This window comes from Dermacentor albipictus, chromosome 2 (assembly GCF_038994185.2).
Source record: "Dermacentor albipictus isolate Rhodes 1998 colony chromosome 2, USDA_Dalb.pri_finalv2, whole genome shotgun sequence".
Lineage (NCBI taxonomy): Eukaryota > Metazoa > Arthropoda > Arachnida > Ixodida > Ixodidae > Dermacentor > Dermacentor albipictus.
The window spans coordinates 76,529,507-76,554,042 of NC_091822.1; the positions used below are offsets into that span (position 1 = coordinate 76,529,507).

Below are 24,536 nucleotides of genomic sequence, written 5' to 3' on the forward strand. Positions count from 1 at the left end.
CTTACCTACAACAATATAGAATCTGAGTGAGTTGAAAAAGATTCATAATTTGAAATGTTAGGCCTAAATACAATGGACAAGGTGGCTTTTTTGCGTCCGTGTGTAAAACAGCTTAACGACTCAATTTAAATATTTCTTTACCGACTGGTGGTCTAATCAGAGCGTACTCGATCATGCGGCGCTACGCCACTCTTTCACAGAGAAAAAGGGATTGTTTAGTGTTAACGAAAGTATCGCTTTGCAGAATTGTTTTTTTTTTGTTGTAATCAGCGCTTTGATCGTGCAGCAGGTATATCACAAAAATTGTGTGTCCTTCAGCATGCAGCGCCCATTCCGAGAGGGCTTGTTTACATGGCTTACCTATAGGATTGCCTCTACATCCCAAAAGTGAACAATTTATCGCAACCTTTTGAAGAATCACAAGTTAAAGTACATTTCTCTATCTGCCGGAAGAATCGCGCGAACGAACCTTGGCCACATATTATTTTATTTTTTTTGCACTTTTTTTCCAACATTACGACGGTGGGAAAAATTGCAGCTCACTCTCCTTGCCCTGCATCAACCGAGCTGGCCTGATCATCATCACCATAGCGGGGAAGGAATAGTGGTATAAGCGGCCTTCGTGGTTTCGCACGCTCCAGTCGATGCCGTCGGCGTAGCTCTCGTGAAGTCCGTTGAGGTTGAGACCGTTCGGGTTGCACGCGTGGCAGTTGCCGTACCACCATCCTCCTCGGTATGCAGCCGCGCAGTTGTTGTTCCCCGCATCGTTGTCGCGGTCAAAGGTGGAGAATTTTTGACCATCGCTGTGCCTCATTGCGTCCCAACCTGTGATGAAATGATGCCTTTAGGAATTTTTAAAGGAATTCACCGCGCAATCACAGAAAATGTAATACGAAACAGGGCCATTAACATACAAGAGAACATTACCTGTTCCTGATTGAAACGTACAAATTGCAATCTTCTGCATTTACGAACGATAACTCGCATCTTGTACGTTACGCGCGGTTATTATTAAGCCCAAGCGTGGGCTGCCATTTCTTGTAAGTTTCTTGTGTACTTGTCTATGTCTATACACCAATTGCCCTGAGAGTGTTATATCAAATATTCTTTGGAGAAGTATAATGGTAACCGAAGGGATCGACCTTTTGCTTGTTAGAACGATGTGCGGAGAATGCCATGGAAAGCATAGCAGTAAATGTCAGCTGCTGAGTTTTTCTACTACGCGAAGCGTACGGACAAAACGGTGGTCGTCATATGAAGTCTTAGACATGTGGGGCACTGGCAAACACTACCCAGGCTATATTTGCGCAAATACGCAAATACCCGAGAGTGATGGTGGAAGGACGACGGCCGCATTGAGAAATTGCAGAGCAGCGCAGGCGTAATGCGGAAGATGTGAATTTGGCCTCCCAAGTGCCTCACATTATATTTGGTCCACTTTCACCCTTTTATTTCCGCAGTTCAATTATAACTATTTTCTACGTTTCTTTTTTACTTCATTGACTGATGAGTGCATATTGTTTTAAGAAAAGAAAATCGAGTCTTTCGCTTCCCGTTTTTATTCCTGCTAAACTGACAATACAGAAGTCGTCACATTACAGTTGATTGTCATGTGAAACTGCGTCACGGGAAGATCACGTGTTCCTGTCGGAAAACTATGTCCAGAAGTCAGTCACTACATTCATGATATTGACGTTGAAATGAAAACGCAGTAGCTGTTCCAGTATGGGGTAAATAGACAGTAGCAAGGCTTTTGTTTCTTTGTAGTTCCCCTTTTCATTTGGAGACATGTTCCTAATTGTAAAAATCAAACATCTGTTTTAGTCAGCGAACATAATAAAGGTAATAAAGCTGCTCTTGCCTCTTGTGTGGCCTGCTCTTGCACAATTATCACAGCATACACAGATAACTTCTACTTCCGTTCATATTGATTAACTGATAAACCTTTACATAGAAAAACAGTGGCTCAAAGGGCTTTGATTCATATCAGACTAGGCCTTTATTGAGAAACTTACTTCTGCGTGGCCACTACAGTTGTTTGTCTCTGAATCCCTGAATCCTACCTTGTTTTAATGAGATTTTTAATTACTTTAACGAAAGTTTTAATGATAGATCTGTTTTTTCATCATTTATTGAAAGAAAACGAACACATTCTTGTCCCCATTTGATATGGAGAGCATAGACACTGAAATGAATGTATCTGATGCGCGGTATTTATGTGTAATAAACATCTTAATAAATCTGTTCACCCAGAACTAATTTTTTATATCCGGGCATGCAGCGTCTAGTATTGCGACGCGACCATGGCCATTCTTACAAATCTCAAGTAATTTGGATCTCTTATATTCTATTTTACGCTTTCGTGATTACAACACTTCACTTTTTTTCTTCGAGTTATTGTGCACATCCTGCAATTTAGTAAATAGACAAGTGCGGGAGAGGTCAATCTTAGTCGGAACCACATTTTTCGGAGAATACAGGGCTTACACAGAAGTCTGAAGTAGAAATAGAAGAGGCAAATGCCACAATAAATACTAACCTAGTGGACCTATCAAGCCTCCCAGTTTTAGCATGAACAAATTCTCTTCATTCGCCACATGAAAATTGTTGTAGTAGATAAAGGCGCTGTCAGTTGTGGTGTTCTTCAGCACTATGCGAAGAGTCACGTTTTCTTCGCCGGACGTCAGGGCATGCAGGGCGTTGTTTCCTGGACAGAGATGGACGGGTGCAGTTCTGGTTATCTGTTGTAGTGGCTCCGGTGGTATATTCGAATACAAATATATGACGTCATCATTTGAAGCACTGCCAATAGAAATGAGTGCCCAAAGATGGCATAGAGCATGCAGTCCATGTTCTTGTACATAGATGAGTCCTTACCTGTTTGCTCGAGCGTGCTCGTTAATAGTATAAGCTGATTCGAAATTATTTCCAAAAAGCGATAAATGAGCACATTGATTTATCAATGAAACTACTTCAAAAACTAGAGCCTGAATATTCTAGTGCGCAATCAGGCTTGCTCCTGCTCCTCCAACATTTTCCCTGGCAGTATTTATGTTCTGTCCCATACGTAAGGTTTATATGTATAAATATTGGGCACCACGAAATTGGGGCATGGTAACTCAACTCACAGACATTTCTGTTTAAATCTCTCCGTAAGAAAGTTGTGTCTTTTCATCATTTGAAGATACTGTTCAACGAAGAAACACAGCTTTCAGATAGAGAAATGGCGGATATCGAATAAAATTGTTGCTCATTTGCAGTGTTTTCGTTCTTGATGTTGAGTGATATTGAAACCACCATCAGCAAAAAGAGAATGCTGAAGCGTAAATTTGCTATCCTGAGATAACAATTGGTGATGATCGCCTCTGAATTTGTTTGCACGTTTTATTTATACACCTGGTGTGCAAGGTAAATTCGCCTATGGAGCCGCCAAAAAAGGTACTCGGCTGATCCTTTTCTGACATTGTTGCGCTTTTTCAATCGGCTTCATGCTCAGTCAAGTATATCCGGTAGTTTTTTTCTGAAATGTGTTCCTTCGCGGGAATAACGTTGCATGAAGGAAAGTAATAGTCATCGGCAAGTCCCAGCCGTGAATAGAAAAAGAAATTATTAGCTTGTAACGAAAGGCGAAGAAGATTAGCAAGAGGTATGGGCAGCACCTTTGCGATGATAACATGCACAAGCTTTCACCTGCGCACCCTTCTTAGCCATAGCACAGAAAAATCAAGACTGGTATCCCAGTCTTACTACGAAACGATTTCTCTCTTTGGACCCGTCAACATTTCGGTGGCATTTCGCTCGTAGTAGAAAAACCATGCCCCGCCTTTGCATTACTGGTCAAACAGTGTCTCAGAAGTTATCATTTGAAGAATAACTTTAAGGACTTTTTCTGACCACTGTTAACAGATAAAAACGATAAGAAGTGCAATTATGTGCGCGGAATGCTATTTTGCTAAGCGGTGAATTTAACAAAACAGAGCAAGGTGTTCTATCACTCAACATTATTACCACCAAATAAGCTGGCGTTGATGGCATATCCAAGACATTCCCTGTCCGGTAGGGCGAATTGCTCTAATTTTTTGTGCACAAATATTAATAATATTTTATACTTATATGTGTTGCCCAATGAATCGAAATTTCGAAAGATTATTCGAATGCATACCGTAGGAGGCGCATAATTGCTTTATTCTTACAGACCCGTCTAAAGTTCTTGCCCGCATTAACGTTAAACATGTAACCACTTTTCTAGAGTCTCACGGTTTTCTAGACTCCAGGCCGCGCGGCAATCTCAAAGGACTTTCTCCCTCTATTTGAACATTAGAAGCTGTTCATGACTTTGCGGCGACTGTTTCGGGTGAGGAAGAGAAAGTAATATTATTTCTTAGATTTCGAGAAAGCGCTTGACGGCGTATTACGAACGAAACTACGATTAAAACAACAGTCTAACATAAAAAACAATTGTGTCCTATTTTAGAATCAATTATGCCTTTCTTCAAGAGAGCAAAATGCAAACATAGGTAATACATATTGACGCTCAAAACCAGCGGTATCTTGAATTTCTCAAGGATGTGTATGGGAACACTACATTTTCCTAATTTTTACAATATATTGGGCACGAAGAGCCAGTTGAAATAAATGTATTTACTTTGGACTGCGTTTTATATCAACAAATCCGTAGTACTGAGGACCTTTCGCTTTTAAATCTCTCTCTATCTACCAGTCCCCACGTTGGAGCGGCCCGCAGCTCTGCCCTAGGGCAAAGCTTCTCAGGACCTTGCCATTAAAGTTCTTTGTCTGTCTGTCTGTCTATCTACCGTGCACTCATGGTGCTGTGATAGGAAAAATGAAAATGAATGCGTGACTGTTGCAATGACCGTGACGAGCGAACGACATCGTTTGTATTATCAGTATTGAGTAGGTGGGCAAATTTTAGATTTGGTGGCAGGCTACAAGTCCTTGGGCGTAGTTACCAGGTCGGACCGAAAGTGGAACGAGCACCTGTCGTTCGTAGGAAAGAAAGCCATGCAGAAGTTTGGTCTCCTGAGGAGATGCTTGCGGAATTCACCGCGTCAGGCGAACGAGCAAACTTACTAAACTTTTGTCTGCCCTATTCTGATGTACGCATTGGTCGTTACGGACAAACGTAGATCATGTAAGAAGAAGAGTTTAGAAACAAATTCAAAGAAAGGCGATAAGATTTGTGCTTAATTCTTTTAGTCGGTAAGCATCACCGAGTGTGATGCTGGAAATAGCAGAATGACATACCCTACAGAAAAAAAAACAATATTAAGTACGAATAAAGTATGTGTATCCCATTTCATATAAAATGCTAGGCATAAATAAGAAAACCTACACTGAGCCTCTCACATGTCGATCTAGCTACTCCAGCCCTGCTAGACAGCTTACACAAAACCACTGCGAAACTGACGCATGTAGACAGTCACTCTTTCCTCGAGCTATTACGAAATCAAATCCGCTGCCAACCATGGCGGTTGCCTGTGCCATTTCAGATGTCCCCTTAACCACTTTAACCCGAGTATTAAATTCACTGCTAACCCCCACTCTTGTCAAATCAAATTCCTCAACAGGACGGTCTACATATAAAATGAGAAACTGAGAACGAAGCCTTATCGGAAGCCCACGGGCAGCTCGCAATATTTAGACTACAACAATCATCATCCGCGACAGTGCAAGAAAGGAATTTTTCTCGGATAAGCAAAACGAATACCGAAAATCTGAAGTGAGCACAACGATTATAGCCACCACCCGAATGGCCTTAAAGCAATGCTAGCACAAATAAACTATTCACGAGTTCTCGACACAGCTTATCACGTCTGAAGCTTTAAGCAACGTCAATCTGAAGCTGTAAGAAGCAGCACTTAATTATTTTCCTTCGGTTCCTTGGTGGTCTTTTCTTTCATACACTTTAGTTGCTATTAATTTATCGTTTCTGTATTTCATTTATTAAGCACAAGTAATTTCCCCTATGTTGTCCATGGTGTCAGTGTTTGTTGGCTTCTTATGATATGACTAATAAAAATCGGAACCCTCGGTTAACCCCCACTCTTCTCATTTCTCGTAATCTATGAAAGCCATAGAGAAAGGTATGCTGTACTTTGCACGTTTCTCGAGAACCTAATTAATGGCATGGATGTGATCCATTCTAGAGAATCCCTTCCTGTATTAAGCCTGCTCTCTTGGTTAAGTAAAGTGCAGTGTTGCCCTTATTCTATTGGATATTATTGCGTTAAGTATGTTAGGAAATACTGGGAGTAACCTAATGGGCCTATAATTTTATCATTCTTTAACGCCTCCCTTTTTGTGATTTATTATAACGTTTGCGTTGTTCCAGCTTTCCGGGACCCTTGCAGTCAATAGACACTTCGTATAAAGAGCCGCCAGTTTTCCAAGCCTTATGTGTCCTCCATCTTTGATCAATTCGAATGTTATTGCATCTTCTCCCGCGGCTCTTCCTCGTTTCATAACTTGCAAGGCCCATCTGTTCTCATCGCTAGTTATAGGAGTTTCTGTATCCTCTTCATTACTATTCCTAATTTAGGTATTCTGAATCCTCTGGGTACTCTATAGGTCAGTGTAGAATTCTTCCACCTAATTTACTATATCTTCGAGATTGCTGATGACATTACCCTGCCTATATTTCAGTGCATACATCTTGGCTTGTCCTATGCCAAGTTTTCTTGTCACTAACTTTAGGCTGCGTCCACTTTACCGGCTTCTTCAGTTTTTCTAACGTTATAATTTTGAATATCACTAATTTTTCCCTTAATGATCAGTTTTGACAGCTCCGTGTATTCTTTCTGATGTCTTGGGTTCGACAGTTACATTCTTTGTCGTTTCATTATTAGGTCCTTAGTTACTTGGGAGATCTGGTTGGACGAAGTGTGTTGTGTGGAACGCTGCTTTTCTGTCTCTGCTAATTTCAAGCTACCTTGTGGGAGACGCCGCTCCCTTCACTACGGCGATGGACGTGGAGTCACCTGGAGGGGTGCCGGGTCCTTCCACGTCAACAGCGGCACCTCCGAGAAAGCGGTCTAGTGGTCAGAGTGAAACCGACAGCGAGGACACTGTGATCTATTAAACGACCAGTGATGAAACCTCGGATGACAGTGACTTCGTGCCCGTAGCAAAACGCAAAGCAAAGAGGAGACTCGTCAGGACATCTCCTTCCACAAGTAAGACAACTGTGGTCCCGAGGCGAAAGTCATCGGACCACACAATTTTGTTCGTGCCTGTGGCTCCTAGCGACAATCTAAATCGGCTCAACCGCCAAGCTACGTCTGTATCGCTCGAGGCGCTTGTTCCGGGTCAGATCAAAGATATAAGGATCAACGCCCGAAAGAACATTCTCGCTATGGATGTCACAAACCGCAGCGCACTAGACGTTCTGAGTAACGTTGAGGTGCTGGATAGCGTCAACGTACGCTGCTACAAACAAGACGATCGTGACTCTACGGCCGGTGTGGTGTATGACGTCGACAATTCCATTAGCGATGCTGACCTGCATATACTCATTAAGCCAGCGACAGAGGGAATTGCCATATTGCAAGCCCGTCGCCTGGGGAGTTCGCACTGTGTGAAGCTAACATTTAAAGGAGACAGCCTACCGTTACATGTCAAGGTCGGGCACTTCAGACACGTAGTACGGCCTTTTATTCCAAAGCCGCTTCAGTGCCGGAAGTGTCAAAAGATAGGGCACGTTAGTGCTGTTTTCACAAATGGTGCCGTGTGCTCACGATGCTCTGGGTCGCACAGCTCTGATGCATGTCGTGCAGAAAACCAAAAGTGCGCCAATTGTCAAGGCTCTCGTGACGCATCTTCAAAGATTTGCCCACGCGTTAAAAAATGAGCTTAAAATCTTGAGGCAAATGGTCAGAGATGGCTCGTCGCACAGGGAGGCTGCCGCTAAAGTTCGACGTCGGCGTTCACATCGCCGGAGATCTAGGAAACCCACTGCTATTGCTAAGGATGCACCGCATCCACTGACAGTCCACAAACTTCCACATGAAACTAGCGATACTAGCAACGAGGTTCCTAAACAGAAAGTCCCGAACGACATTGCCTCATGCGAGGAGTGGCGGCCGTTGCCAAGGCTAGACAAACCAGCGGAGCAGCAAGATGTAGCACGCTCGCCGAATTATGCTTCAGCTTCTGGCAGCAGCCCAGATGACGACAAACAAGTCGTCACCATGATACGGGCCCTCATGAACACGCTACGAGTACAGCTGACTGCCATACATATTCCGGCGGCTCGAGGTGCACTTGAAATACTGAATGCTCTGAATCCGGTACTGCCCGGTCTTGAGAAGCACCATGGCTGCTCCTCAGCACTACTTCCTTAAAGAAGTCAAGGAAGCGTTCCTCTTCCAGTGGAATGCCAGAGGCCTTAAATCCCGCATTTCGGACTTTCGTCCGTTTGTTTTCAAGCACAAATTTCCAATCATTGTCATTTGTGAGCCAAACATTGAGAGCGCCTTCCGCCTATCAGGATATGAAGCTTTCATGTCTGCCAACTATACCGACCGTAGCAAAGTCATCGTCTACGTTAGATGCGATTTCACTTATCTTTTACACCCAGTGGCACCTGATGACGACAATCAGTACGTATGTTTGACTATGAATTCAAGAACGCTTCACTCACGCTGGTAGGTGCCTACATTTCACCTTCGAGTCAATTTGACAACGCAAGACTAAGTACAATTTTAGCAGCGACACCTGGACCATGGATTCTTACCGGCGATTTCAATGCGCATCACCCGCTATGGGGAAGCTTGAAGATGGATTGTCGAGTAAGACGTGTACTATCCTTCGCGTCGGACCATGAACTCTGCTGCCTAAATGATGGCAGTCCCACTTTTCTGCGGGAATTGACATACAGTAGCTGCCTGGACTTAACTTTTGTTTCAAGATGCCTCAGTGCCAATGTGAAATGGTTTCCGGACAACGAAACACATGGTAGTGACCCCGTTCCAGCGTCGCAAGTCGCACTCTACCACAGTTCTTCAACACATCGACTGGCCTAAATACAAGTTACTCATGGAGAAGAGTTGCCAAAATATCCAACAATGTCCACCTGGCAACATCGAGGAGCTCATTAACGACGCTGCTCGAGAAGCCACAAGAGTTTTTAGGCCTATTCCTAAATTTTCTGAATTCGAAGCAGAATTGGAGCGGCATCGAGCAATTCGCCGTCGCGCGGAACGGAGGTACAGGCGCACCAAGTCCATCTACGACCAAAGGGAGGCGAGACGCATACAGAAGAAGATTCAACGTCGGATCAACTCCCTGCAGTCTGTAAGATGGAAGAGATTTTGTGATTCCCTTGATCCACATAAACTCCCATCACATATATGGAGAACGGTGCGCGGTCTTCGAGCATCACCACAACAACGCCACCCCTTAAAATGCCTGGCTCTCAGTCAAGGTCGCCGAGAGATCGACGTAGCGGAGGATTTCTGTCTAAGGATTGCTTGTCTACCATCTTTGTTCCCCGTACATGACCCCCTTGACGTTCCAATCTCGCGGGATTCTCGTATGGACAATCTGTTTTCCATGGAAGAGTTACAAGCGGCGTTTGCAGCGTGTAGATGTTCCTCATCGCCTGGGCCTGACGGGGTGACTTACGCAGCTCTTGGCAACCTCGGTCAAGCAGCCCGGCATGCTCTTCTAGAGGTGTACAACAATTCATGGTGGGAAGGAGTGGTGCCAGCTGCATGGAAGTCCAGCCGCCTTGTGCCTCTGCTCAAACCAGGTAAATCACCCCTAGATGTGGCGTCTTACCGTCCTATTGCTCTGGTCAGTTGTCTAGGAAAAGTGATGGAGAGGATGGTGCTGACACGTCTAGAGTGGTATCTAGAACACTACATGATATACCCTGACGCTATGGCAGGCTTCCGACGCGGACGCTCTTCGGTAGACAACGTCATAGATCGTGTCTCGTCTGTTCAACACGAAAAAAGCCTAAGGAGACTGTCAGCGGCGATGTTCCTAGCCGTTAAAGGCGCTTATGACAACGTAAGACATCGAGCCATCCTGGACGCCTTGGGCGACGTCGGCCTAGGGGGACTTGTGTTTCGATGGATATTCAGCTACTTGACAGGCAGGTCATTCTTTGTGCAAACAGAGGATGGTGCGTCATCTCAGCATAACACCTACCGCGGAGTACCACAAGGCGGAGTCTTGAGTCCCACTCTATTTAACCTCGTGCTCATCGACCTGGTTCACACCGTTCCACCATCCATCCATGTGTCGATCTATGCAGACGATATATGCATTTGGTCATCAGGAGTGACGCGTCCACAGGTGCGCGCCAGACTGCAAAAAGCGGCCACATTAACATCCAGCTATCTTCGAGCACGAGGTTTGGAGGTGTCCTCCCAGAAGTGCTCTGTGGTCGCTTTCACACTCAAAGCAATGAGACAATACGTTGCTAGAATTAATGGACAGCCAATTGCCTACGAGAAGATGGACCGTTTTCTAGGAGTAATAATAGATCGAGACCTCTCCTTGGGTCATCACGTCTCTTACCTTAAGAGGAAACTAGTGATGATAACAGACGTGCTCAGATTTCTTGCAGGAAAGTCATGGGGTGCGTCTGTGAGTGCAATGCTCCAACTCTATAACGCACTGTTCATGGGCCTCCTACGCTACAGCTTACCTGTACTAGGTGGGACCAGTAAGACCAACCTCCGAGCCCTCCAATCTGTACAAGCTCAAGCTCTGAGAATTTGTCTTGACCTTCCGAGGTGTGCATCAACGGCAGCAACAATAGCCATCACGCATGACCACCCTATCAATACGTATATTCACGTCGACTCCTTACGGGTGCACATCAGGCACTTTGCGCGACTTCCATCGCATCATCTCGCCTCCCTTCCTGCCGCTCGACCTCGTTCAGCGTTTAGCAGAATTATTGCCGCCAACCACGGAGGTTTACCATCAAACTTCACACCTGCAGCACGGCCATCTCTACCGCTGTGGTGCCTGCATCCACTCCAGGCCCTTCTTGTTATTCCCAGCATCAAAAAGAAAACGTAAATGTCATCTATCGCCCTCAAACAAACCGTCCTTTCATTCTTACATGAAAAACACAACGACCGCACTCACGTTTACACGGACGGTTCTGTCTCCTGTAACAGTTCAGCTAGAGCAGTGGTACTTCCTGCTCAATCTGTCACTATCAAATTCAAGACGTCTCACGTTACATCATCGACAGCTGCAGAACTCGAAGCTATTTGTGCTGCTTTGGAGCTTATAGGTCCCAATTCACCACATTCCTAGTCCATCTTTTGTGATTCAAAGGCAGCTCTCCAGTGTCTGCTGTCCCCTTTCAACCACGGACCAAATGTACAATTAGTCGCAGACATCCGACTACTCCACCATTACGCAATCGACAAGGGACACAACATCATCTACCAGTGGATACCGGGTCACTGCGGAATTACGGGAAATGACAGTGTGGATGACGCTGCCCGGTCAGCCCATGATGGTGCCCGGATTGTGCCCATACCACTGTGAAGAACAGATGCAGCCGCAAGTCTTCGCTCCCTCGCATGCGAGCTTACGCTAACTCTGTGGAACACCAGCGAATTCACGAACACACGTCTTCACAGATTCGATCCAAGTTTGCAACTCCGTCTTCCACCAGGGTTGCCCCGAGCGGAAGCAACACTTCTGTGCCGCCTATGGCTTGGCGTGGCGTTCACAAACTCTTATTCCTTCCGCATTGGAATGGCCGACAGCCCTGCTTGCGACACTTGCGGCTGCGAAGAGACGATCGCGCACCACCTCTGTGATTGTCCACGTTACAATGTGCAAAGAAAAGTGCTCATGACCGTGCTCGAAAAACTGGACGATCGCCCCTTCACAGAAGAGAAAGTTCTAGGACACTGGTCCAGACGGGTTTCAGCACTCAAGGCCTAAAGGGCTTTGCTCAAGATCTTAAGGACATGTAAATTGTGCGAACGCCTTTGACTATTGTTGCGCACAACACCGCGTTACTGTGTGCATTTTTGTTTCTCTCTTTTTTTTCTTCTCTCTTCCTTCTCCTTTTATTCCCTTCACCTCTTTCCCCAGCACAGGGTAGCCAGCCGGTATTTACAGTGGCTAACCTCCCTGTCTTTCCTTCCCTTTTGTCTCTCTCTCTCTCTCTTGCCTAGTGGTTGCGTTGGCGCCTTGCCTCCCGGTTCAATTGCTGCCTCTGAACACAGTCTAGTTACGGTTTCATTCATTATATCTATGTGATTTTCATCTCTCTGTTCTAAGGCTGCACATTTGTTTCCAAGTACCAGCCTGAATTTGTCTTCATTTACGTTTACTGCCTCTAGGTTGACCTATTTCTTCTTGACCTATTTTACCCTTTTCCTCTTGAAATTGAGGTGAATATTGGCCCTCACTAACGTATGGTGACTGCCCTTTACCCTGCCTAACACTTCTAGTTCCTGCGCTATGCTGGGATCAGCAGAAATTATGAAATCAATTTCATTTCTCGTCTCACCATTAAGGCTTTTCCACGTCCACTATCGGTAGCTACGCTTCCTGGAAAAAGGTGTTCATTATTCGAAGTTTATTCCTTTCTGCGAATGCTACCAGCATCTCTCCTCTAGCGCTCCTAGAATCATAGCCGTAGTTGCCAACTGCTTGTTCACCAGCCTGCTTTTCCCCCACTTTCGCATTGATGTTGCCCATTACTACAGTATACTGAGTTGGTATTATTCTCATCACTAATTCAACATCTTCATAAAACTGATCTACTTCATAATCATCGTGAGTGGATGCGGGAGCGGGGCCTGTGCTATATTATATATATTCCTCGTATTAAGTTTGATTACGAACACTGCTACCCTCTGACTAATGGCGTAAAATTCGTGATTGTTGCCGGCTGGGTCCATATGGATTAGGAGTCCTGCCGCGTATTGCTACTTAACTGGGGGATCTCTATAGCAGAGGACATGTCCGTTATTCAGCAATGTATGAGCCTCACCAGTTATTCTAATCTAACTTAGACCGATGATCTTCCAAACAGTGTCTACTAGCTCCTGAAATAGCCCTCCTAAGCTAGCCTGTTCGTTGTTAAAGGTGGACAGGGTCAGTTTCCATAGCCGGTAGCACCCTCTTAGCACCCTCTGCTGCGTTACAGGTCTGACCGCCGTGTTGGTCGGGTGCTCCGCAGCTGCTGGGGACTGGGGGCCCTGGGTTAATTGCAGGAATCATTGCGGAGGTAATGGCCCAATAATGCACCAGGGAGGCTGATTCCTTTTCTGGTGAGGGACTGTCTTTGGTGAAGCTTAGTCATCATCATCATCATCATCATCATCATCATCAGCCTGGTTACGCCCACTGCAGGGCAAAGGCCTCTCCCATACTTCTCCAACAACCCCGGTCATGTACTAATTGTGGCATTGCCGTCCCTGCAAACTTCTTAATCTCATCCGCCCACCTAACTTTCTGCCGCCCCCTGCTACGCTTCCCTTCCCTTGGGATCCAGTCCGTAACCCTTAATGACCACCGGTTATCCTCCCTCCTCATTACATGTCCTGCCCATGCCCATTTCTTTTTCTTGATTTCAACTAAGATGTCATTAACTCGCGTTTGTTCCCTCACCCAATCTGCTCTTTTCTTATCCCTTACCGTTACACCTATCATTCTTCTTTCCATAGCTTGTTGCGTCGTCCTCAATTTGAGTAGAACCCTTTTCGTAAGCCTCCAGGTTTCTGCCCCGTAGGTGAGTACTGGTAAGACGCAGCTATTATACACTTCCCTCTTGAGGGATAGTGGCAACCTGCTGTTCATGATCTGAGAATGCCTGCCAAACGCACCCCAGCCCATTTTTATTCTTCTGATTATTTCTGGCTCATGATCCGGATCTGCCGTCACTACCTGCCCTGAGTAGATGTATTCCCTTACGACTTCCAGTGCCTCGCTGCCTATTGTAAATTGCTGTTTTCTTCCGAGACTGTTAAACATTACTTTAGTTTTCTGTAGATTAATTTTTAAACCCACTCTTCTGCTTTGCCTCTCCAGGTCAGTGAGCATGCATTGCAATTGGTCCCCTGAGTTACTAAGCAAGGCAATATCATCAGCGAATCGCAAGTTACTAAGGTATTCTCCATTAACTTTTATCCCCAATTCTTCCCAATCCAGGTCTCTGAATACCCCCTGTAAACACGCGGTGAATAGCATTACAGAGATCGTATCGTGTCTGACGCCTTTCTTTATTGGGATTTTGTAGCTTTCTTTATGGAGGACTACGGTGGCTGTGGAGCCGCTGTAGATATCTTTCAGTATTTTTACATACGGCTCGTCTACACCCTGATTCCGTAATGTCTCCATGACTGCTATGGTTTCGACAGAATCAAACGCTTTCTCGTAATCAATGAAAGCTATATATAAGGGTTAGTTATATTCCGCACATTTCTCTATCACCTGATCGATAGTGTGAATATGATCTATTGTTGAGTAGCCTTTACGGAATCCTGCCTGGTCCTTTACTTGACAGAAGTCCAAGGTGTTCCTGATTCTATTTGCGATTACCTTAGTGAATAGTTTGTAGGCAACGGACAGTAAGCTGATCGGTCTATAATTTTTCAAGCCTTTGGCGTCCCCTTTCTTATGGATTAGGATTATGTTAGCGTTCTTCCAAGATTCCGGTACGCTCGAGGTCATGAGGCATTGCGTATACAGGGTGGCCAGTTTCTCTAGAACAATCTGCCCACCATCCTTCAACAAATCTGCTGTTACCTGATCCTCCCCAGCTGCCTTCCCCCTTTGCATATCTCCTAAGGCTTTCTTTACTTCTTCCGGCGTTACCTTTGGGATTTCGAATTCCTCTAGACTATTTTCTCTTCCATTATCGTCGTGGGTGCCACTTAGTGGACCTTGCTAATTGCTTGTACCTGGACTAGTATAGCCCCACTCGCTCTCGGCATCTTTTCCGGCTGTCAGGCGTCACTCTAAGGCTGCAGATGTTCCGCCATATATGTGTGCGTGCGTGCGTCCGTGCGCGCGCGTGTGTGTGTTTGTGTGTGTGTGTGCGTGTGCGCGCGTGTGTGTGTGTGTGTGTGTGTGTGCGTGTGTGTGTGCGCGTATACAAAATCACAAACATACCTGACCAGAAACGGTCAACCCATCAGAAAAGAGCGAAGTGGCATGAAAAGCCCAATAAATTTAACAGAGCATAAATTATGATGGGACTGCCTAAGTTATAAATGTGTTTCTCTCATATAAGGTTCGTCCTTTTTGCTGATCATGTAAGTTCCCGTACCATGAATAGGGCAGTCGCTGAGGATGTGCGACATTAGCCCTGTAATATTTATTGTACCACTAATCGACCGCTATCAGTACAGCTTACCGTCAACGCCAGACATGATCTCGCACCCGTGGCTTTCATGAGATGGTTATTGCATGTTGTAATTTTGAAGATTTATAATACGAAAAAAAATCTTTTTTTCTTTTCTAGTAGGAGAGATAGCACCTGTATGAAATATTTTAAAAAAGCAGACAGTCGAAGGAGTAGGCACCACAACTGAAGGTAGCTGACCATAAATATCTTACATAAAACCTCAGCCCGGCTACGCCTCAAGAATAGATGGCGGTTGTCCTGGGGCAATAATGAAAATCTATGTCTTGGATATGGACAAGATAGTGAACATCGGCCTATGGTATTGGGGTTGCCATTTGGAAGTTCCGCCTTATACACAATTGTTGGTTCAAGAGTTCCTCATTTTGTTTTATTAGGACATGGGTACAGCCAACTCACCAATCCAGTACTCCTCACTAGCACTGCCGAAGCCTTGCGCGTATTCTGTCCAATTCCGGTAGAAATGGAAAACCCTGTTTCCGTACTGTCCGCGTGTTTGGATTACCTGTCAAAAAAAAAAATGACCGCACTGAAAAATAAATAACAGAATAAGTGTTGACTGTGCTGGTTTAGGGAAGCTTATACAAGGTACTTGGAGTTCTTTTCGAGTGCCGAATTCCCATAAAAAATGCGCGAGATGAAATCAAATGCAGAGAAGTTCTCGAAGAGCAGCGTCCTCAAATATAATGAAATTAATAATGAAATTATAATGAAGATTTAATGAAAACCACCATTATTTGATCCATTGAACCAATGTTTGTCTATTTTAAATCGTTTATGCTCTTTCTTGTCAGGTCTGCTGCCGATGCTTTCTGGCGATGTGGAAAGCGATCCAGGTCTTATGAGCAAGGCGGAGGCAGGTGGTTTTGCATCAACCATGGAAAAAATTTCTAAAGCTGAGGAGGGGCAGGATAATTTACTTGCCGAATTCACACTAAGCTAGGAAAGGTGTGCCACCGCCGAGAATGAAATTTAGCTCCTAAATGCCAGAATTGCAGCTTTGGAAATATGCAACATATCCGAACAGCAAACATCCGCTGCATTAACCTGCTGTTTTTTGGAATTGATGAAGCCGCTAATGAAGATTGGGCTGCATCCGAACAAAAACTAATGAAGTTCTGCTCAGAGAAGCTTCAAATTACTGTAACAAATAACCCATTTGAACGCGTTCACAGAATAGGCAGGCACAGCGACAATAAACGCAGGCCTATAATAGCAATATCAAGTTTTTTCAAGGACAAATAAAATACTCTGATGTCAGCACGTAAACTCATAGGATCGTCATTTGCTATCAGTGAGGACTTTTCCCCAGCTACACGGCAGGCGAGACGACAGCTCATTGCGTTCGTGAAGACAGAAAAAACAAGTCAAACTAACAGTTGACAAGCTGCGCATAGACAACAAAACATACATATTTTATATCGCTACTAACTCTGTTATTTATCCAATAGATGGCTCAGGGCTAGCACGTGTCCCAAGCGCTATAATCGGCCTAACTCTAATCATGCGTTTACTACGGTATCATTATCGTTCACTAACATTTCAAGCCATGTGGGTAAACGCGACCAGGTTTCCTCTTTCCTTGAAGATAGAAACTGTAACATACTAGAATTAACTGAAACTTGGATGTATCCGGATACACCTGATGAAATCTTTGAATGTGTTCGCGACTACAACTTTCACAGATATGACCGAAAAGATAAAAGAGGCCGCGGGGTATTTCTAGGAATGAGAAAACACTTCCATCTTATGTAATTAACTCATTCTCTAACCTAGAAAATATCTGGGCTGCATGCATGTTCTCATCCTCGCGAGTGCTTACAGGTGTACGTTACCAACCTCCAAATTCTACTAATTCATTTTTAATGATTTGCGCAGCTACATAGAACCAGTGGCGAAGCTTCACTCGTTTGATGCCATCTATCTACTAGGTGACTTCATGTTTCCTCTTGATCGACTGGGTTAACTTATCTTCATATTGTAATACTCCGACAGACTTTATCAATTTAACCTTAGATTTGACGCTGTTTCAGGTTGTTACACAGCCCATACATGGCAATAATATCTTAGATTTAATCCTCACAACAGCTTCTGAGACGGTTCATCACAATTTGCCGATTTATGGTTTTAGCGATCATTCCTTACTACAAGCAACTGTGAACGTACCTTGATCTTTTGCAGGTTTCGCTACTAAAAATACGCGGTTGTAACAAAGCCAATTTCAACGTTATGAATTCGGAATTAGATATAATATTTTCCCACATGCTGTTACTTTCATTGCACATTCTATCGGTGGAGGAGAATTGGATACTGTTCAGGAATAAGATTTCTGCCTTGGTTAACAAGTACGTCCCTCTCACTAAGATAACCAATCATATTTAAAACAGCGCCAAAAAACACGGACAAGCGAGGACACAGGACGGGCGCCAATGATAACCTATGATAACTCTAACCCATGCTTCAACAGATCCCTGCGCTTACTGCGAAACAGGAAGAAGTGCTATTACGAAAATGCTAAGCACTTGCGCTCGCAAGCAGCTTGGGACACGTAAAAGGAAAGCTTTAAAATCTACTGTTCTGTCCTGTGTTCATCTAAAGATAAATACTTCACTCATGACCTGCCATCTCCTTTAAAATTTAATCCCAGAAAGTTCTGGCACATTATAAGCCGAGATAAGGACAACACTCAAATTTATTTACACAGCAATAACACTCCCATTCCAGATAATCAGTGCGCTTCTGCTTTAAATACTCATTTTCGGTTATATACACCACAGAAGACCAGGCTTATCTGCAAGATGCATCGGAGCTGATCTACCAATAGATGTCCTAATTGAAATAACAGTTGAACATGTGATAAATAACCTCAAGCTAACCACATCCTGTGGCGTTGACGAGATTATTTCTAAAATTCTGAAAAACACCTTCATAGCATCTAGTAAAATTCTGTCTCACATCTTCAGGCAATCTTTAGAGACTGGACTGCTGCCTTCAGATTGGAAGATAGCAAAGGTCATACCCATATTTAAGTCAGGTAATAAACACATCAAATGTCTACAGTCACCTGGAAGCCAACAAATTTTTTTTCTAACCAACACAGATTTCGGAGGAACTTCTCTTGTGAAACGCAATTACTAGAATTGACAACTGACTTGCATACTAACATGGAAGAGGATCTCCAAACTGATTGTTCTTTTCTAGACTTCTCAAAAGCGTTTGACCCCGTAGCACATTGCCGTTTGATTTTGAAATTATCTGCTTTTAATTAGATTCTCTTACATTAACATCGATTCGCAATTTTTTTTCTAATCGTCAGCCATCCAACGCAGTTAATATGTATGCAGCTTAAACAACTTCACTGGTAATCCCTCCCCATACGAATGTTGTGGCCCCACAAATTTTTCACGGCACATATGTTATAAATTATTCCGTGCTGTCCGTATGCTGATATTATAAAGTGCAGCCAAGAACTAGCGGATGAGCCGAGGCAATGTGCCCTACCGCTTTCTTTTTGCTTATTTTACTTTCAGTGCGCCAATTCGCCACATAATACGCCAGAACTTTCCTCGCACTACTTCGGCAGTCCAGCGTTCAGTATATGACCTTTCAACGCTACACAAGAATAGCGCATAGCAATACAAAGTGTTCTCACCGTCCAGCCACCACCGTCAGTTGTGAGGTCACAGTAGACGTCCTGTCCTGATTCAGCAGCTGCCTTGTGGTATATTGTGTACACGCCATCATGTCGCTGACCAGCTTGCAAGAGATCGCTGCAATGTCGAGGGCGCCTTCTTTCTGCGAAAAAAATATATCTTTATTGTCTGCATTCTGCAGATCTCCCGAAGACTTGGAAGAAGTTATCAGTATAAGCAAATAGTAAGACACAAATTAGAATGCATGCGCCATAACGGTACCCCGCTTTGAGCTTGCATAATAAATAAGCGGCTGATCGTGTTTCAATCTAGCAATGCTGTACTTCGAAACAAAACATTTACCGACGATTACGATACTCCCCAATGCGAAATGCTAGCACCGCTCTGCACGTGTTTTCATATCGCGATATGTTGGCTGGCACGGACAAGCTGTCTCCTCATATACGTGTGGTACGACTACATCTCTTGTCAGGTGATCGCGAGATGCAGAGTATGGTTGACGCGTGGTTGCGATACACCGCAGCCGCCGCAGAGGTACCACCGTTCATGCAGCGCTGTTACGCGCCATTCTCTGGCGCCTTCTCGCACCCATGGTCACCGCAGAGCCCGTCTTGCACGGCACTTCGCTTATCGTCTCTCGCTTTCGCCGTACTCTCCTGCTACGCTTTCCGTCTCGTAGTTCCGCTGCACCCCCATCCTTCACTTCCCTTCTCGCGCTCTCTTAGCTATCGCCATATTTGATCACTAGCTGCACACTGCGCTCGCTCTTTCATTCTTTGCTGTGCTTGTTGTCTCGGTTACGAGGGACGCCGAGGCACGCCGATGAGCTAAGACGCTCGTCGCAGGAACCGGCGTCTCAGATCTGCGCTGTGAAAAGGAAAGAGTGCTCATTTCCTTTGGTAGAGCTCTGCCTTGCATTGAGTTCTTGCGAAGCTCACGAAAAAGAAACGATGACTTTAACTTTGGCACGCGGCGCAGCGGCACGCAAAAGTGCAGCAACATTGCTCAATGGTCGCATACCCGGCATCATTCATCGCGCGTTGCATTTCACTCGTGCGCTCCCGCATTGAACGCTGAATTGGGCATGTTTTATTGTGGCCATGTATTGATAATTGCTCAAGAAAAACTCTAATGGTTCTGATGTGAACGAAAAGTGATCCTGCTCTACGGACACTCCAGGCCTCGACCTTTTTCTACGAAAATAACATTTATATCAGTATATATATCGCAGCGAGCTTCACAAGGCATAGCTTAGATTGGAGGAAACACCTTAGAGCAAGATACATGTCAAAATTTTAACCCAAAGTTACTTGTATTTCAATATAAACTGCGGGAATGTGGCCGCTGCCGCGAGTAAGAATTGGATAACGCTAACGCAGCTCATCCACAAACGCCATTTTCATTAGCAGAGAGACCTAGAGCCAATAAAACCGGTAAAATAGATTTAAGATCTGCACATCTGAAGGCAGGTATACTGGAATACTACGCTCACCTCTAATATAATGTAGTAAATTCTCCAGCTCTCGTACTTTTTCCGTTGCCTCGACGATATGGTTCTCTGGCCCATCTAGGTTGGTGGGTGACGGAGGTTGGGGTGATACAGCCACTTCCTGAGGGTGCACGGCGACGACCCAGGTGGTTAGGATGACACAGAAAATGATAAATTGGCTTGCCATTTTAACGCCCCACCAACTTGACACTGAAAGAAAAGGCGCTGTTTGCATGCCGTTTTCACGAGGTCCATAACGGCATAATGTGACAATTTGTTCTATGAATATCAGTTTACCTGACGTGGAGGCTTCTTTCTGAGAACTGCCGCACTAGTCATGTTGTGCGGCACATTAGTTCTGCATGAGTATTTAAGTTGAAAGCTTGTATATAGACTGCTTGTCACGTTTAGTTTGTGGAGCTGATCGCAGATATTCATATATGCTGTTTCGAGGTTACGTCCAGTTGGGGTTTGGCATTCTCCGTGAGAGGTTTCCATGTGAAGCATTTACATCTCTATCCGACAGCATAAACCCTGGCTTTTAACAAAACATACTTAGGTAAAAACACAACCTCCCTGTTTCAGAACTCAGAAAGAACAGAAGGGCGTACGCAAGGACAAAACTTGCTTGTATTCGTTGTTGAGAGGCCTCGGCGGTGTGAACACTTTTCGCCGTTTAGTGCCAGATACTCTCATTCAAAAGCTAGGGCAGCAGTGTGCTTTTAAAAAAAGCTTAAGCCTGTATAATAGTATAGTTGTATGCTTCTGAGAGAACGGGCGAGTGGACTGAGAGAAGGTATGTGACCATTTTACGCGCTTGCAATGTTTATACATTTGCGCATATAACTTGCATTTGTTACATTTATGCCGAAGGAAAAAAATATGAATATACTCCACTGGATTTGTCTAAGTTTGTGAAAGCGTGCCGCCAATTTCGCTTCACCCAATTTTAAATTGAATTTGCCCCACCCCCAAATTTAGGTGGGGCCACACACAAGCTTCAGTTGGCTCACCCCAAAACCAAAATTGAGCACGTCCAAATGTTAGCTCGACCGCACCCTAACTTAATGTTGACCCTCCCCCAAGTTTCATCTGGCCCACCCCCAGATTTCAAGTTGGCCCACCCCCATATTTAATTTGGCCGACCCCCAAATTTCAAGAGGGTCATCCCCAAATGAAATTTCGGCCATCGTCAAGTTTTATGTAGCTTACCCCCAAATTTGAGTTGATCCACGCTAAAATTTCAGTTGGCCCACCACGAATATACAGTTCGGTCGAAATTTAGGTCGACACACGTTAGAATTTCAAGTAGGCTACCGGCGAACTTACCTTCGCCCGTGCCCAAATTTCAAGTTGGCTCACCCAACATTTCAAGTTGGCCCATCCCCAAATTTCAAGTCGGCTCACCCCCAAATATAAAGCTGGCTCACGCCCCAAATTTAGGCTCGGCCACCTCGAAATTTCAAGTCTACCTAAACAAAAATTTAATGGAACTACCCCAAATTCCAGTTGGCCAAATCGTAATATGAGCTTCTCCATGCATCCCATCTCTTGTGATCATAGGACGCAGGTTGCTTTTCAAGCTACACTTGCAGCTTTTCCTCCCTGTCTCGCCGAATCGTTTGGGAATAAATATATGTTCATATTGATATCTTCTATGGAGCCCTGTTCTCTTTTTAATTTATTCTTTTGGTTTAAATTGTTTTCGTCGCTTATAAGGCTACAATTATTCATTTACGCCATCATAACGACTAAATATCATAACTTTGCAAATTACACATTTTTGTTCGGAAACAAGGCATTGCACTACTCGCGAAACGGCGCTGTAGTACTCGCCAATAAATATTTGCACGTTGAGAAATCAAACGCCTATCACTGTAGGCCTCCTTGCATCGTAGAGAAGCTTAGGGTGCAGACATCGCAACACTGGCAAGGCTAGTATACATTCCAGTAAGGGCGCCATAAGCACGGTGCGCAAGAACTTGTAATCTCGCTCATGTCCGAGGTTTGCTACAAAGCACACACCACTGGATACAAAATACATTCCGGTAAAATTATTTTTACATAGTGCAATTGAACTACGGCTCAGGAAGCGAGAGAGGGCATGCAGAAACTTGTCACTATGCTTAACATTGAATCATTCCTTCAGTTGTTAACCTATTACTTCTGAATGTCGTCCTTATAGCAGTCGTTCGGGCTATTGCGCTGAAACAAGGCGTAGTTATGCATATGTACAATTTGCATCACGTGTACTTCCGTAAACCAAAATATGCGGTTCACAGGGTCCCCCCCAAAAAAGCTGGGTGCATTTGATTTACTTTCTTTTATTCCATTTATTTCATCTTCAATTACCGTATACATTAAATACTGGGGGACTAGTTGAGGAATTGAAATCGATTGTTATAACAAAAAAACGCAAAAATCGGAAACATACGGAGAACGAGAGAACAAGATTTTACAGTAAGGAAAAAGTCTTACGGTAGACATCAATTGTAAGATGAAAACAGTATAATTATGCAGTTGTAAACGCAATAAACTCCGCAAATAAACAGAATACGCTGTACGTGAGGTGTGCTCAATGCGCTAAGCACCTATGTTTAACGAGTGTTAGGGAGGTGATCTTTAAGCTTTGCTCGAAATTTTTTGCGGTGAGTGTATGAGAAATGGTGTCGGGTAGTTTCTTCCCGAGTACAATAGCCTAGGGGAAGAAAGCGAAAATAAACGCTTATAGGTGGCCATCAATGCTTGAAATGGCATGGCTATGACACACGCTTGAGGACGTCTGGTGCGGCGTTTTTAGGATTACGCGTCTTGATCTCAGGTGGTTGTAGAAGGAATGTAGAACAGCAATACACGATTTGGTGTCGCAAGACTTTAGGGTAGGGAGTGAGGGCGTCCATTTTAACTCGGTGACGTTGGTTTTTTGCGATTAGTCCGAGGCAATAAAGCAAGCGGTGCCATCTTGAACAGCTTATAAGCTTTAGGTAAATATGCCGGTAATGGATGTAAAATGCAGGAAGCATGCTCAAATTCCTGTCTCACGTACGTCTGATTGGACAGTCTTTAATTATCGAATGTATCGCGTCTTAAGGTGCGTTGCAAGCAGTCTAGTGCAAGTAACAATTATGCCTAAATAGCTTAAATCTCTGTGACCCAAGTAAGCTAGGGCGTGACATGCAGGCCAAGGTAATTTTATGAAGTGGTGTTGCTGATGAGTGATGGATCTATACCGTACACGTGGCTGATAGTGGTATGTTTTGTGGTGAGTGACATTAATTTCCATTTAATGAGACATAGAGGCTAATGCTGCTTTTTTCACCATGTTGCGATAGTGTTCATATCTTCTTGAAACGTGATAAAATCATGTGACGTGTGAATTGTCTTGTAACTGACGCTGTCATTTGCAAAAGCCATCAGCATGGTTTTCATGCTGATGGACATGTGCTTGATCTAGACTACGAATGAAAGAAGTGACAGGCTGGCACTTTGAGGGACACCTAAAATTACTCTGGTGAGAAAAGAATGCTGATTATTGGCCGCGGTAAACTGTATTCTTACTTTGAGGAAATGCTCACTCCAGTATGCCAATGCACCTGGAGATCCAAGTGATCTTGGTTTTAGAAGGAGGGGGTCAAGTTATAGGCGGTCGTGAAACTTCAAAAAATCGAGAAGCATGGCTTCACGGTGGAGATTTGCATCCCTGTAATGTAGCATCTTGTACGTGAATTCTGCAAGATTCCTTTCCCATAATAGATCTGTCCGAAATGCGTGTTGTTGAGCGTAAAAAGAGTCTTTGTTTGGAGATAGGTCACGACATTGGTTTATGTGATGGGTTATGAAAGTTTCGAAGGGATGCCTTTTAGTGGTATGAGACGACAGTTAGCTGCGACGGGCTTATTGCCCGCTTTGCATACGGGGGTAAGTTATGCTTCATCATGGTGCATCATCGGTTTCTCCTGATTGTTTGAAAACGAAACATAAGATTCAACTCGAAAGTGTTAGTGATCTTTTAGTTATT

At 44.3% G+C, this 24,536-nt stretch overlaps 1 protein-coding gene across 1 annotated transcript in view; it reads right to left on the bottom strand.

The window, feature by feature from the left end:
* Positions 1 to 466: 466 nt before the first annotated feature.
* The window catches only part of LOC135913078 (techylectin-5A-like), a 50,272-nt gene continuing 26,202 nt past the window's right edge, over positions 467 to 24,536 (bottom strand). Inside the window, exons 2-6 of the mRNA XM_065445745.2 lie at positions 20,522 to 20,728; positions 19,029 to 19,171; positions 15,776 to 15,881; positions 2,540 to 2,707; positions 467 to 825 (exon numbers count right to left, since the gene is read on the bottom strand). Coding sequence (XP_065301817.1) covers positions 515 to 825; positions 2,540 to 2,707; positions 15,776 to 15,881; positions 19,029 to 19,171; positions 20,522 to 20,705 — 912 coding nt within the window. The 5' untranslated portion in view covers positions 20,706 to 20,728 and the 3' untranslated portion in view covers positions 467 to 514. The remainder of the gene's footprint in view (positions 826 to 2,539; positions 2,708 to 15,775; positions 15,882 to 19,028; positions 19,172 to 20,521; positions 20,729 to 24,536) is intronic.